The 16434-nt window shown below is 49.2% G+C and overlaps 1 protein-coding gene across 1 annotated transcript in view; it reads left to right on the forward strand.

The window, feature by feature from the left end:
• Positions 1–16434, forward strand: part of ARHGAP22 (Rho GTPase activating protein 22) — a 168669-nt gene that overhangs the window by 122217 nt on the left and 30018 nt on the right. Inside the window, exon 4 of the mRNA XM_068982219.1 lies at positions 10173–10301. Coding sequence (XP_068838320.1) covers positions 10173–10301 — 129 coding nt within the window. The remainder of the gene's footprint in view (positions 1–10172; positions 10302–16434) is intronic.

The raw sequence follows: 16434 nt of genomic DNA on the forward strand, positions 1-16434 counted from the left end.
CACACAGAAGACAGAGGCTATGACAGCTCTTAGGGAGCGCGTGCAGGGTCCTGCCCAGCCCCTGGCCTCCTTGCCTCATGCAGTCCTCACCAGAATCTCCCAAGGGAGGTCTAGCCATTGGCCTCATTTTGCTGATGAAGGATTGGAAACAGAAGGGTTATGTGAACCAGTAAGCACTTGGGTTTTCTCAGCCTTCTCCCATGTGTTCACTTACTCTCCACCAACCAGGAGAGGAGGTTGGAGGCTCCACTTGGAGAGGAAGACCAGGAGGCGCAACTGGTGGGGCTGGGGGTCCAGCCCTCTGCTCTCAGTCCTGGAAAACAGGAAGGGAGCATGCAGGGTGGCAGGCACTTGGGACCTGCCCAGGGGTTTCCACCGCAGACACCCAGACAGGCCCCAACTCAGCGCCAGTACCAACTGGAGGCCCACCCCTGCAGGAGCCCACAGTTCCTCCTTACCCCTCCCACCTGGGACAGTCCCCGGCTTTGAGGCACTGAGAAGTGCAGAAGTTCCCCAGGAGAGACTAAAAGTGCCTGGTCCCCAGTTCTCGGGCAGAGCGCACAGGCAGGTAGGAGGCTGCAACCTGGTAAGGCCAGCACCCCGTGCACCTGGCGTCTGTTCCTGGGCGAGCTTGGCTGCTGCTGTCCTGCTGCCGCAGCCCGGCCAGTTCTTGCACCATGCCTTTCTGCCCCACCAGGCATCTGAAGAGGAGCAGGCTGCTGCCCAGGGGTAAGTGTACAGCCAAGGCCAAGAGCCGGCTGCAGGACACAAGACTGGGGGGTGATTAACCCTTGAAGGGCAAGTGGCATTTGGTGGCTCCAAGTGAGAGAAGCAGGGTGCAGACGAGACAACAGGGATACGCGGGAGGCTGGAACTGCGGCTCGAGTTCAGCCCAGTGCAGCCTGGCAGGGATAGGCAGGGAAAGGCAGGGGACGCTGCCCCTGGGGACACTGCAGAAAAGCCTAGCTGGCCATGAAGCATTGCCCAGAGCTAGCTGCATGCACACACTCACGTGCGCGCGCACAAACACCACGCACACACACACACGAGTCTCAGGAAATTAGGATGGTGGGCTCTCCCACTCCCCTCCAGCCTCAGTCTAACCCACCTGAAAGCTGTCCAGCCTCCAGCCACCAAGCCTCATGTGACCACCGAGCACTTGAAATATAGCTAGAGGAGGCGTGCTGTTGGTACAAGCTATGCGCTAGATTTTGAAGACTTAGTACAAAAAGTATGTAAACGTACTATCTCAACAGTTTCTGATTATCTGTTGAATGATACTATTTTGGATCTGTTGGGATAAACAAAAATATATTGTTCAAAATAAGTTCTTTTTCTTTTTTTAACGTAGCTACTAAAACATTTGAAATTATACTTGTGGCTTACATTGTATTTTCCCATCGGATTATGCTGCTCTTATGGGCCTTCACCCCTGGGAATGCAGGTGTTGGAGCCATCCCTGGGGCTCCTTGCTCCCCGGGGCAACTTGTAGAATGATGGCGGGCCTGTGACCCACCATGCATTGCTGCTGCTGTCTCCTTTAAATAGTGAGTTCTTTTGATTTTTAAACATTTTCCATAAATCCTGGACTAATTCAGATATCATTTGATTAATTACATAAGAATGACATCTTTTTTACCTGAATGTCATTGAAGGAGTTCCATGGGCTACAGTGGTTTACCAAATGGTTTTACAGATATCATTTACTCTTTTTGCATATTGTATAGCAAAATTGAAGGACAGGAGTTCTTGTCCTGGAACGACTGCATTTTGGAGTCACCTCTTCACCCCAGACCCCTGGGGTGCTGGTGGAAACAGAAATTCAAACACAAAAGGAAGTTCTTAAATCCAGGATCCCAGAAGGGAGGAAAGCCCGACTGGGAACATGAAAAGCTGGGCTGCATCCTGACAGGGTCATGTAGGGCCCAGTGCCTTTAAACAAGCCATAGGTTGAAGTAGTGAGCACAGAGTGGGGTCAAGGTTAGGGATCAGGCTGCGTGGCGTCACAGTTCACTGATTTTACAGCTTGACATGTTTCTGGACTTCAATTTCCTTTCCTTTAAAACGGGAATCATGGCACCACTTTGCCACCAGCTTGTGAACAGTGTGCCTGCCTTAGCGTGGGTGCCCTGGGTGTGCCTGTCACCTTGGTTCTTGCAGCCGCTATTCTTCCATTCTCTGCAGACTCCGTGCAAGCCCTCTCCATCCAGGGACTGCTCAGTGTATTGGAGTAGTTTATAAAACAGACCTATCAGGAGTGGGCTGAAAATGAAGTGTCAATAAGCATGTCACATAAACACATTTAAAAAATATATATATATAATGGATTTCCATAAGTGCTGTGGCAGTGCGGGAGACGCAGGTTCAAAACATGGAGAAGGGAATGGCAACCCACTCCAGTATTCTTTCCTGGAGAATCCCATGGACAGAGGAGCCTGGTGAACTATAGTCCATGGGGTCTCTAAGAGCTGGACACGACTGAATGACTCTTATATGGGAAGAGGAAGGCTGGGAAGCGGCCCAGGTTGCAGCGGGCAATGTGGGGTGCAGTAGGTGAGGTTTCACTGGGCAGTCAGGGAGGACCCCCCAGGAAGGTAACACTTGAGGGAAAGCTCAAAGGAGACGAGGGAGCAAGTCATGGCAGCGTCTGGAAGCGCCACATTCTAGCAAGAGGAAAGGCAGAAGGAGAGCAGGTGCGAGGACCCTGGGCAGGGGGCGTCTCGCTCCCTGGGGAATGGCAGAGAGCAAAGCAGGGAGCAGAGGGCCAGAGGGGTGATGGGCAAGAGATCGAGGTCCCCGGAAGGCCAGTGCCAGGACTTTGCTGAGGGGTGGACACTGCAGGATTCTGAGCAGAGGTGTGTGAGCTGGTTTGGGCTGGGCCACTATGCTGCCATACTGAAAACAAGCCGCTGGGGGCAAAGGAGGGAGCCTGAAGACCAGTAACCCAGAGGAGAAACGATGCTGGCTTGGACCAGGTGGAACAGTGATAAGCGGCCAGATTTTGAATGTCTTGAAGGAGGAGCCAATAGAATTTACTCATTGGTTTCCTCACTGTGTATGCCCGGCAGTGGGATTGCTGGGTCATATGGCAGTTCTATTTCCATTTTTTTAAAGGAATCTCCACACTGTTGTCAGTAGTGGCTTTACTAGTGAAAGAGGGTTCCCTTTTCTCCTCACCAATCAGTTCTAATGAGGTGGATGAAACTGGAGCCTATTATACAGAGTGAAGTAAGTCAGAAAGAAAAATACCAATATAGTACACTAACGCATATATATGGAATTTAGAAAGATGGTAACAATGACCCTCTATGCGAGACAGCAAAAGAGACACAGATGTAAAGAATAGTCTTTTGGACTCTGTGGGAGAAGGCTAGCGTGGGATGGTTTGAAAGAATAGCATTGAAACATGTATATCATCATATATGAAATAGATTGCCAGTCCAGGTTCGATGCATGAGACAGGGTGCTTGGGGTTGGTGCGCTGGGATGACCCAGAGGGATGGGAAGGGGAGGCATGTGGGAGGGGCGTTCAGGATGGGGAACACATGTACACCCATGGCTGATTCATGTCAATGTATGGCAAAAACCACTACAATATTGTAAAGTAATTAGCCTCCAATTAAAATAATTAAATTTAAAAAAAAGAATGTACTCATTGGAATGGCTATGAGACAGAGTGGAGCCGAGGATGTGTCTGGTTTCCACTTGAGTAACCAGAAGGTGGAATTGACCTCACCCGGGAACGGGAGGGGTCCCAGATGTGGAGATGGAATTCATATTTGGGAGATGCCTGGAGACATCTCATTGCAGCTCTCTGGGGAAGGGCACAGAAGGATCTGGAGGGCAGGGAAAGAGTGAGTCTGGAAGTTGTCGGCTTAGGGTTGGCAGTTTAAGCCCTGAGACTGGACAAGCTCATTGGGGGTCAGTATGGGACAGGATGGGGACGAGGGGAGGAACAGGCCAGGCGACTCCCAATTTCCTGCTCTGGGTACCTGGAGGCCCAGCACCAAGACAGAAGCACAAGAGGAAGCGGGTGTGATGGGTGAGACAGCTATGATTTCCAGACAAGCCATGCTGTGCCTGCAGCTGTAGGCTCATAGTCATTTAGGCTCAGAGGCAGCCTAGCTCTCATTGCTCTGTATCAGTGCTTCTCAACTGGGAGCGGCCTTGACCCCCAAGGAACATTTGAGAACATGTGGAGACATTTTTGATCGTCAAACCTGGGAAGGAGGGAGAGGCTGCTACCAGCATCTAGCGGGTAGAGGCCCGGGGTGCTCTATACACCCTATTATGCATGAGCAATGGGAACCAGTTTGCTCTCCCACCTAAAACAATCCCCCCTAAAGGACAAATAATATGAAACAATGATTTTTAAGATACTTACTTTCAAAACATTAGGCAGTGAAGGACTGTTGACGCCCACCCCCCACAAGAGATGGAAACAAAGGAAGTGAGCCCTACGCCATGCACTAGCTTCCAGCCCTGGGAAAGTTTTCAGGCTGTGATGCAGGAAGGGGAAACCCGGGTGGAACCCAATGGGCTCCATGAGTTACAGAGACAGCTGGGGAGACCAAAGCATCTCAAGTGTTCAGAATAGAGCACCAAGGAGGAAAGGGCTGCTCGGAGAGGAAACTCCCTTGGGAGCTGCTCGCCACGTGCACAGGAGTGGGCGTGCGGAAAATCCCTGAGGCCAAGGAGAGAAGCACTAGAAAGGGTTAGGGGCCACACTGAGCACTCTGACACAGCGCAGGGAGTAGTGCCTGTCGCTATCTGCCAGACTCCTGGGGCATTGCATAGAGTGCACACAAGTGTTTTCTCTCAGCATGGGGGATAGTTTGCTCTATACTGAAAACTCTGGACCCACCAAATAAGTCTTAGAAACCAAATACATAAGAAGACATAGACAGAAAATCAGTAAGAAAATGTAAACTTGTTTTTAAAAGTCAACAGCTAGACCTAATTTAGAGAACACTTTACCCAACTACAGCAGAATCATTTTTCTCAGTGCACACAGAACGCTTAGCAAGACAGGCCATATTCACGGGGATTCCCTGGCGGCCCAGTGGTTGGGACTTCACGCTTTCACTGCGGAGGGCGCTGGTGCAGTCCCTGGTCCAGGAACTAAGACCTTCGAGCCGTGTGGCACAGCCAAAAATATGTTCAAATCACACATTTCCCCTTCCATACATCACAGTGTATCTTCTCTGAAAACAAGGGAATTAACTTAGAAATCAGTAACAGAAAGATTTCTGGAAAATCCTCCCGAACTTGGAAATAACACACTTCTAAATAACACATAGGTCAAAGAAGAAATCCAAACAGTAAGATATTTTGAGCTGAATCAAGATGAAAAAACAATATGCAAATTTTGTGCATGCCTCTAAAGCAGTATTTAGGGGGCAATTATAACACTAAATACTGTAAGACACTAGAAAAATAAGGCCAAATTAAACACAAAGGGAACAGATGAAGAGACACAAGAAAGATCAGAGTGCAGATTAATGAGATACAACACAAGTTGGCGAACTACGACCCGTGGACTGGCTCCCCCTTTTTGAAAACAGATTTGCACACAAACGCACAGCCCTGCCCTCTCGCTTACATGTTGTCTAGGCTCCTTTTTAACTACAACAGCAGAGTGCGTAGTTTTGGCAGAGACCATACGGCCTGAAAACCTGAAATATTTACTGGAGCCCTTTCAAAGGTTGCTAATCAGAAAAACAAGGACATAAAGTCAGTAAAACAAAAATCTCTTTTTTGAGGTTAATAAAATCAGTAAGCGTCTAGAGGACTGACTAGGGGAAAAGCGAACACACGAATTGCCAGTAACAGAAGTGAGAGAGTCGACATCGCTACGGACTCTGCAAATACTGAAAACACAGCAAAGAAATGTTCTGAACAGCTTTATGTCAATAATTCAACAACTTAGATGAAACAGACAAATTCCTTGAAAGACACAAACTACGACGCTCACTCAAAAGAAATAGGCATCTATATTATAGAAATTTAATTTATTATTAAAAACCTTCCCACGATGAATTCTACCAAATATTAAAAACAATGGCAACTCTACACAGACTCTTTCAAAAATATTGAAAAAGAGGGAATACTTGTGAGCTTATTCTGTGAAACCAGTATGACCCTGATACCAAAATAAGACATAAAAGAAAATGGCCTACCAATATCCTTTGTGAATACAGATGAAAAATTCTCCACAAAATTTTAGTAAATTGAACCCAGCAATAATAAAACGGACAATACAAGATGACCAATTGGGATTTCAGGAATGCAAAGGTAGTTTAACATTTGAAAATCTATCAGCGTAATTCACTGTAATAAAAAACTAAAAGCATAAAATGTGGCTTTTCAAAAGGTAGAGAAAAAAGCATTTGACAAAACTGCAACATCCATTTCTGTTAAAAAACAAAAACAAAAAACTCTCCAGCAAACTGGAAATAAAGCTCCTCATCCTGAGAAAGGACATGAGTCGGAAGCCTGCGGCAGATATGCTTAATGGTGAAAAGCTGAACGCTTCGCTATGAGATCGAGAATAAGATGTCTACTCTTACCACTTCTATTCAATGTGGTATTAAGGCTCTGCTGCTGCTGCTAAGTCACTTCAGTCGTGTCCGACTCTGTGTGACCCCATAGACGGCAGCCACCAGGCTCCCCGTCCCTGGGATTCTCCAGGCAAGAACAAGGCTCTAGTCCGCAGAATTAGGCAAAAAACAGAAATACAGGCACCCAGAGTGGAAAGGAAGAAGTGAAGCTGTCTTTATGTGCAGCGATGTGACCGCCTGCGTGAGTGCCCCAGTCAGTGTGGAGGACAGTCTGCTCACCAAATGGTGCTGGAACGACTGGACATCCATGTGTAAAAGGGTGAATTCCGAGCATTATCTTGCACCATCTACAAGACTAACTCATAGGCTAAACATGAACCCTAAAATATGAAACTTCTGGAAGAAAATCTAGAAGAAAACTTTTATAACCTTGGATTAAGCAAAATTTTCTTAGACACACCACCAGAAAAAATTGATAAGTAGAGCTTTATCCAAATTAAACACTTCTGCTCTTGCAAACATACTGTTACTAGAATGAAAAGAAAAGGCCCAGACTGGGCGAGATATTTGCATAGCATATGTCTGATAAAGAGCTTTTACCCAGAAGATGTAAAGAACTCTCAAAACTCAATAATGAAAAATGAACGACCAGTTTTTAAAATGGACAGGGACTTCCCTGGTGGTTCAGTGGCTAAAGACTCTGAGCTCCTAATGTGGGGTGCCTGGGTTCGATCCCTGTTCAGAGAACTAGATCCTGCAGGCCGCAACTAGGACCCACCTCAGCCAAATAAATAAAAATAAATATTTTAAAAGTGGATAAAAGATTTCAATAGATATTTCACCAAACAAGACACATGGGTGGCAATTAAGTACATAAAAAGATACTCAGCATCAATAGTCATTTGGAAAATGCAACTTCAAACATGAATGACACTCTGCCCCTACACACCCATTAAAATGACTAGAAGTAGAGAGACCAGCTGCACCAAGTGTTGGTGAGGAAGTGAAGGAGCTGGACCCTCACGTATTGCTGGTGGCAGCATAAAGTAGTGCCATCACTTTGGAGAACAGATTATGGCAGTTTCTTAAAAAGTTAAATATACTATATAAAAATACACATAGACAAATATACACACGTGAACAATACTTGAAAAGTTAAACCCGCAGGCTGAGAGCACGAGGAGAGCAGGACGGGACCCTAGGCAGAGGTGCAACTGGACACGAGAGAATCTGTCAACCTGCGGGTAGCGCAGAGCCAGGTTTTGAGCTTAGAAAAAAAGAATTGAAAAAATGAGAAATTCCAGTTATACACAAACCTCAGTATTCATTTGGGACAAGCAAGTAACCACAACAAGCTCTTGGAGCCGTCAATCTCCAGGTCCTTTTCTGAGTTATTTTGGGATGTCTCTGCAGAAACGCATACATAGGAAAGCTCCCTGGGGGCACCTCGCTTCCCGTCCCCACACTCAGCCAGCCCGGCCTCGTAGTCCATGTTGCGTTGAGTCCTAAAGATGCAGAGCCATCCCCTTCTCGGTGGTGGTGCCCTTGCCCTGTGAATGGCCGCACAGCTGCCCCAGCCTTGCCTGCAGTCTGTTTCCCATTGGCCCTCGCTGTCTCTTGGGCTCCAGGCTCTGCTGTCTCTGCTGCAAGCGCCCTTCCTCTCCGCCTCTGCATTGCTGCCTGGGCCCAAAGGAGTCGGACTCTTGTGTGTGTCCTGAAGGGCTCAGGAGGCATCCTAGGACCCTGGCCCACCGCTCTGCTGAGCTTTAGGCTCCACAGGCCCCTTCGGCCTGCTTTCTTGTCACCCCGCCTCCAGGCCTCATGTGTGGTGTGGCCTCAGCAAGGATGCCTCTCCTCCCAGGCTCCAGCCCTCAGAGCAGCCCCCTCAGTTTCCCCAGTCCTCAGCGGCCTTGCTCTGGCCACTGTCAGCCTGGCCCCAGCGGGCTGCCTCACTCATGGGGAAACGACAGGCGCATGGGCTGGATCAGAGCCCAGAGCTCGGGACTTTGAATCCCAGGCTCTGCCATGTATTCAGCTCAGTTCAGTTCAGTCACTTAGTCATGTCTGACTCTGCGACCCCATGGACTGCAGCACACCAGGCTTCCCTGTCCATCACCAACTCCTGGAGCTCACTCAAACTCATGTCCATTGAGTCAGTGATGCCATCCAACCATCTCATCCTCTGTTGTCCCCTTCTCCTCCCACCTTCAATCTTTCCCAGCATCAGGGTCTTTTCACATGAGTCAGTTTTTCGCATCAGGTGGCCAAAGTGTTGGAGCTTCTGCTTCAGCATCAGTCCTTCCAATGAATACTCAGGATTGATCTCCTTTAGGATGGGCTGGTTGGGCCATGTATTAGCTGTGTGAATTCAGACAACTTCCGTAGTCACTCTGTACGTCAGTTTCCTTGCCTGTCAAATGAAGATAGTAACAGTATCTCACTTAGGGTCATTGTGAAGATTGCTAGAAGGACAGATGTGTGTCGGCTTTCTTCATCAGAAGAGTCATATATGCTCTGGTTCACTTACTCTCCTGTCTGGTCTCCATCACTGGGCTGCGGGTTCCAGAAAGGAATGGCCTGGGTCTCACAGCTCTCCTGTCATCCCAGTCCCTTGGGAACAGGGATGTCTGGGACTCACCCCATCGGCAGATAAACCCACTTAGGGTCTGAGGTTCTGGGACCTTAGCAAGTAATGGTGAGTTATATGTTATGGGATGGGCCATAAAGATAAGATTATTCTTGAAAATCCCTTAAATTGCCTATTCTTTATAGACCTCAGTTCAGTATAAATTGTTTTAGGTTTATCTCCAAATTAATTCATTTCACAGGAAAACTCAGGGACCTCTGGAGCTACTGTAGAAAAAGTCAATTCATCAAAAACTGTCTGGGCATTCCTATCTTTCTGCCTTTGGATAATAATCCAGTATCCAGCTGTGAGTGGGGACAGGTGGAGAATTCTGGAGTATTTGCTCCATCCTGGTTTAATACCATCTCAGTAACTTTAAAAAAAAATTTTTTTTTTTTTTTGTCTGCACTGCACGGCTTGCAGGATGTTCTCTCTCTTAACGGGAATTGAACCCAGGGTCCCGTCAATGAAAATGCAAAATTCTAACCACTGGACCGCCAGAGAATTCCCTCTGTAACTTTAATACATGTGAAGAATCAGGCCTTGTTTGCAGGGACGGAAGAGCAGGCTGTGATGTCAGAGCCCATGGTAAAAGCACATAGTGACATTTAGCTGGGTTTAAAGATGTGTAAAGTTGATTTAAACAAAATACATACTGAAGCTCCTCTGGTGTCTGAACTTCTCTGAGCTGCTGTCAAATCTGCATGCTTTTTCTTAATAGTACCCCAGGATGATTTTAATAATAGGGGAAAATAACCAAGAAGGCTAAGGGAGAAACCCAAGAGGGCCCCAAAGATATGCGAGGTGTGGAGATGTGCAAATATAGAACCAGAAAGCACAGCTGCTGCTGAATGGTTTTTGGAGAGACAGCTGTCTCACCCCAAGGGAATGAAAGCCAGCTGGTGTTGGGCCGGAGAGAGCCCTGTGGGGGGGCACCCCGTGTCTGCCTGGGAGCCTGCAGTAAGCCTGTTCTCTCTGTCTTGCAGGTGGTGCCGGGGAGCGGGAGAAGGTGCCGGCCAACCCCGAGGCGCTCCTGCTCATGGCCAGCTCCCAGCGGGACATGGAAGACTGGGTGCAGGCCATCCGCCGGGTCATCTGGGCCCCGTTTGGCCGAGGTACTGCCCGTAGCGCGCATGCTCACCCTCTAGAACCCTTGCCTTCAGGTAATCACGCCCCTCCGCCCCACACCGAGCCTGCAAGATCCCTCTCTCTCAGGACTTGCTGGCTGAGTCCCACGCTTCTTGCGGCAGCAGACAGGCGGTGGTGTCCTTTTCTGCTGCCGGCCCTCAGGAGTCACCCCTTGGTGGACCAAGCAGGTCCTAGCAGGGGAGACTTGGGCCACTTTTCAAAAACGTGCCCTCTTCTGACCCTAAAGTCCCGTGGTTTGTGTGTACTTGCCTCTGTGTCCAGATCCTTGCTGAGTGTTGCGTGTGTCTGAGGCCAGAAGTAGGCACTCAGGGCCATATTGGATGGTGAGGTACCAAGTCCTTCCCTCTGCTGCGACTTGTGGCCTCTGCATGGCCTACACAGCCCTGGACCTGACCTGAAAACAAAAGTTGCCGTTTACTCACCTGCTCCTTCATGCTACACTTTTATTGGGTGCCTGCAGTGTGTGGCGGAGCAGGCGATGGCACCCCACTCCAGTGCTCTTGCCTGGAAACTCCCACGCGCGGAGGAGCCTGGTAGGCTGCAGTCCATGGGGTCGCTGAGTCAGACACGACTGAGCGACTTCACTTTCACTTTTCACTTTCATGCGTTGGAGAAGGAAATGGCAACCCACTCCAGTGTTCTTGCCTGGAGAATCCCAGGGATGGCGGAGCCCAATGGGCTGCTGTCTGTGGGGTCGCACAGAGTCGGACACGACTGAAGCGACGCAGCAGCAGCAATATATGGAATGGTATTCCAGAGGATGCCTCTCCCCTCCCCTCCCCCTCCCCTCTTCCTGGGAGAGACAGACGGTAGGCAAGTAAAGGTGACTCATGATGTCCCCTGGGGATAAATGAAGGGAGCCAAGCAGAGCCACATGGGAGGACGGGGGGTGCTGTGCCAAGTGTTGTTTATAAAGCCAACTTAGTGAAGCCACCGGGAACGCCGAGGATATGGAAAAGAGATGCAGGCAGAGGGACCAGTGAATGCACAGCGTTGGGGAGGGGCCGTGGAGACACGAGGACCCTCAGGAGGACCAGAGGGTCTGAGGAGTGAGAATGGGAAGACGGAGGGCCCGAAGCCGTGGGGATATAGTGCGGATTTCAGATTTCCTTCTAAACTGATGGGACACCAGGGAGAGCTCTGAACAGGAGACAGATGCTATTCGACTTACAAGGCACTCTGGCTGTCTTGTGAGGGGTGGGCCATAGAAAGACAAGGCTGAGACTCATCTGACAAGGATGCAGGGCCTGGGCATGAGTGGCAGTGGAGGAGACATGGAGAATTGTCAGCTGAGACTTGTCCTGAAGATGGGGCCGCAGGGTGTGCCACAGGTCTGGACTTGGGGCACAGAAAGCAGTGGGGCTGCCCAGCTGTGCAGGTGCCGTCTCTGTAGGCCGGTGTCCCTGTGCAGTCATCATGGGAAGGGTTTTTAGGAAGGATCACCATGTCGGCTGGGCTGGGGCCACCAACTTGCCACTGAGTATGGAGACAGGACCGGCCGTGTTCTCACCACATGAGCCGTCAACATCCTCTCTCATCCTCTCTCTCCACGTTGCAGAGTATTTGATTGATGCACCATCCAGGCCGGGACAGAAGCTCACCTTTGGGGGCTTCCTAAGTGGCCCCGGGTTCAGTCCCTGGTTTGGGAAGATCCCCTGGAGAAGGAAATGACAGTCCACTCCAGTACTATTGCCTGGAAAATCCCATGGACAGAGGAGCCTGGTAGGATAGAGTCCATGGGGTTGCAAAGAGTCGGACAGGACTGAGCGACTTCACGTTCACTTTCACTTAAGTGGCTCCACCTTGTTAGCCGTGGCCTCCCTGCCCCCTGGTGATCATGGTGCCTTTGACCCACAGCCCCAGTTTAATGGCCTGGGAATACTCAAGCCCACCCAGGAACTTCTGCAGCCTCTACACACTCCTTTTGGTGCAAGGTAGTTGCAAGTGACCCAGTGGAGGAGAATAGAACCCAGAGGAGATGCCTATGCGGCTGGACTTTCAGGTGGCACCTTTGAGCACTAGGGAAAGGAGGACGTCACCATGATCTTGGGCAGCAAGAGGCTGTTTGAATGAGTCACAGAAAGCACCATGAGGTTAGCGGCAGTGCAGTGGAGGAAGAGACGACTCGTTCTTACAACAGAAAACTCTGCAGCAGTGAGAATGGATGAGCTCCAGCTCCAGCCAACAATATGCATGAGCCCTAAAAACATACAGTGAGACTAGGGCAGCAATCCCATCCATATAAGCCATACAGTGAGACTAGGGCAGCAATCCCATCTAATATAAAGCCATACAGTGAGACTAGGGCAGGAATTCCATCCATATAAAGCCATACAGTGAGACTGGGGCAGCAATCCCATCTATATGAAGCCATACAGTGAGACTAGGGCAGCAATCCCATCTGTATAGAGCCATACAGTGAGACTAGGGCAGCAATCCCATCTATATGGAGTCAAAAATAGCGCAGGAAGATGGAATTTCCCTGGTGATCCAGAGCTTCCACACAGGTTCAATCCCTGCTTGGGGGAACTAAGATCCCACATGCCTTGGGGCATAATAAAAATAAAAATTTTTAGAAAATAGGGCAGAGGGAAACTATACTATTTATGGCCAAATATTAGGCAGCAAAAAATATAAAGTAAAACAGAGATGAATGCTGTACAGTCAAGATGGCAGGCCTAGTTACACAGGGGTGCATTTTTAGTACTATGCATCTCTGTGGCTATGTGCTTTAAATACTTTTTGAATGTCTGCATATTTCACTATTTTAAGAATACTGGAGGGGGTTACCATTTCCTTCTCCAGGGGATCTTCCCAACCCAGGTATCGAACCCGGGTCTCCCGTATCGGAGGCAGATGCTTTAACCTCTGAGCCACGAGGGAAGCCTATATTAAAATATCAAAAACTAAGTAGAACAAAGAAAGGAGAGACACTGAAGGTCAAAGAGGCTAAATAATCTGCCCAAGATGACAGAGCTGGTCGGGAGCAGAACTGAGAAAGCTGTTCTGACCTCTGCTGTGCTTTGCCCCAGCCCATCAGGGCCCCGTCGCGTCACACGGGGCCTACCTGTATCAGGGTGTGTTGACTCCCTGTACACATGTGCTTGTCTGTCTGTCTCTGCTTGCCGAATAGGCACCGTTTTGCAGAATCCCACATAGAATCCCGATTTGCCCCTCCCCCAGCCTTCTTCCCCCAGCATTTACAGACTTCTCAGGCAGTGCACTGTGTGCCGAAGAACTCACAAGAATTTAAACAGGAACCGCCATCAAAGGTGTTTATCTCCTTTCGACCAGAAGTATAGAGGAAACGCAGAAATCCCAGGGGTTAGCGGTGACAGACATGTCCAGGCAAGTGTGGGCTCTCAAAGGGGGGGCTTCATCCGCCTCTGCAGGTTTCCTGGCAAAGCTGTTATTAGCCTGGGTTCCCCGGCAAAGGAGGCTTAGGGGATCAGCCCTTCTTTCACTGTTTAATAACGGAGGCTGTGAACCCTTTCAGGCATGTTTGTTCTGGCAGAAAGCGACCACCTCTGACAGGCACAAATGGGCAACATGCCTCCTGCAGGCAGGGGAGAGCCTGGCTGCCCCAGAGAGAAAACAGGGCTGGCCAGTGGGTCAGGGGAGCTGGTTACTGCTGATGGCCTGCCCAGGAGTGGCCCTGATAGAGTGCCTCTTGTCTGGGCATTCATTCATTGAACCAGCCAGTCATTCATTGGAGGACGTGTCCTAGGGGCTGGAGTCACAGCAATGAGTAGGACAGACAAGGTCCCTGCCCTTGAGGATCACACATTCTAGGAGAGACGACAGACAGCAAACTGGTTGGGATGGGGAGGGCGAGCGGGAGGGGTGCAGGGTTCGGTGTACAGTGACATTTGACTAAGGGAGATGAAAGCGTGATTACACATACATTTGGGCAGAGAGTTTTGAAAGTAGAGGCAGGGGTGTCCATGTTGGAAGAGCAGTAAGGAAGTCAGTATGACTAGGGCAAGCTGTGAAGGGGCAGAGAGGGGGCAGGGCGGGTACATCAGGAGGGCCTGCACAGTGATGACTCTGGCAAGGTGGTACCATTGAACAGAGCAGTGGCCGAGTCTGACTCAGGTTCCAACAGGATCCCTCCAGCTGCTGTGTCGAGAATGGATGAAAGAAGCAAAGACAGAAGCGGGGAGACCAGTTAGGAGCTCATTATACAGTCATGCAGGTGAGAGATGATGGTGGCTTGGCTCCAGATGGCACTGGGGATGAGGAATAATAGAGTTCTTGATATACTTTAAAGGCAGAGCCAGTAGTACTTCCCTTACTGGAAAGGGTGAAAGGCGTAAGAGGATGAGAGGAGTCACGGGTAATTCCAAGGTGTTTTGATCTAAGCCAACTGGAAGGGTGGTTTAGTCATTAACTGAGACAAGAGAGAAAAGAGTGCAGTTGTTTGGAAGCAAAATAGAGAGTTCACTTTGGACTTAGTCTGGGGTACCTGTTAGAAGCTCAAGTTTAGGTATCAAGTAGGCAGTTGGACTCAATAGCAATAACCTCAGATATGCAGATGACACTGCCCTTATTGCAGAAAGTGAAGAGGAACTAAAAAGCCTCTTGATGAAAGTGAAAGAGGAGATTGAAAAAGTTGGCTTAAAGCTCAACATTCAGAAAACTAAGATCATGGCATCCGGTCCCATCACTTCATGGGAAATAGATGGGGAAACAGTAGAAACAGTGTCAGACTTTATTTTTGGGGGCTCCAAAATCACTGCAGATGGTGATTGCAGCCATGAAATTAAAAGGCACTTACTCCTTGGAAGGAAAGTTATGACCAACCTAGATAGTATATTGAAAAGTAAAGATATTACTTTGCCAACAAAGGTCCGTCTAGTCAAGGCTATGGTTTTTCCAGTAGTCATGTATGGATGTGAGAGTTGGACTGTGAAGAAAGCTGATCACCAAAGAATTGATGCTTTTGAACTGTGGTGTTGGAGAAGACTCTTGAGAGTCCCTTGGACTACAAGGAGATCCAACCAGTCCATTCTAAAGGAGATCAGTCCTGGGGGTTCTTTGGAAGGAATGATGCTAAAGCTGAAACTCCAATACTTTGGCCACCTCACGGGAGGAGTTGACTCATTGGAAAAGACCCTGATGCTGGGAGGGATTGGGGGCAGGAGGAGAAGGGGACGACCGAGGATGAGATGGCTGGATGGCATCACTGACTCGATGGACATGAGTTTGAGTGAACTCCGGGAGTTGGTGATGGACAGGGAAGCCTGGTGTGCTGCGATTCATGGGGTCGCAGACAGTCAGACATGACTGAGTGACTGAATCGACTGAACTGAACTGGGGCAGTCTGACAGTTACGGCTAGAGGCCAGAAGAGAGCACCGGGTTGGAAAGGGAATTGGGAGCCGCTGACACATAGATGGGGTTTTGAAGCCACGAGTCTGGATGAGACATCACGAAGCTAGTGAAGAGACAGCAGAGGACCTGGGCTGAGCCCTGAGCTGCCCTCAAGTCGGAGGACAGGCAGCAGAGGAGGGGCCCGCACGGGGGCTGAGGAGAGCCAGGAGTGACTGTGGCTCCTGAGCTGAGTAAAGAGACCACCTAAAGAGAAAGTGTCTATGAGCTGCTGATGGACCAACCAGGAGAGAACGGGCGGTGAGCACAGTTCACTGGTGACTGGACGAGGGTGGTTTTGGTGGAGTCCTGGGGGTAAAGCCAGATGATAGTGGGCATGAGAAAGGATGAGAGGAGGGGAAGTGAAGTGTGAGCATAGCCAGCTCTTTCAAGAAGTTTGCTGTAAAGGGAAACAGAGAAATGGGCCAGTAGCTGAAGTGGGGAGTCAGGCAGAGAAAGAGTTTCATTTTTTTACGTTGGGAGACAAAACAGCACTGATGGTGCCAGTGAGGGAGAGAAGAATTGCTGGAGACAATATCTTGTGGATATAGATGGAAACTTCCTCAATAAAATACGAAAGTAATTGAATCCAGCCATTTATAAAAGGGTCACACATGATGACCAACGAGATTTATCATAGGAATGCAGAGTGGTTGAACGTCTGAAAAGTAATTAACGTGATGCGTCAGTAGGATAAAGGACAGCAACCACATGATCGTCTCGATCAACT

Source organism: Capricornis sumatraensis, chromosome 10 (assembly GCF_032405125.1).
Source record: "Capricornis sumatraensis isolate serow.1 chromosome 10, serow.2, whole genome shotgun sequence".
In the NCBI taxonomy this organism is placed as follows: domain Eukaryota; kingdom Metazoa; phylum Chordata; class Mammalia; order Artiodactyla; family Bovidae; genus Capricornis; species Capricornis sumatraensis.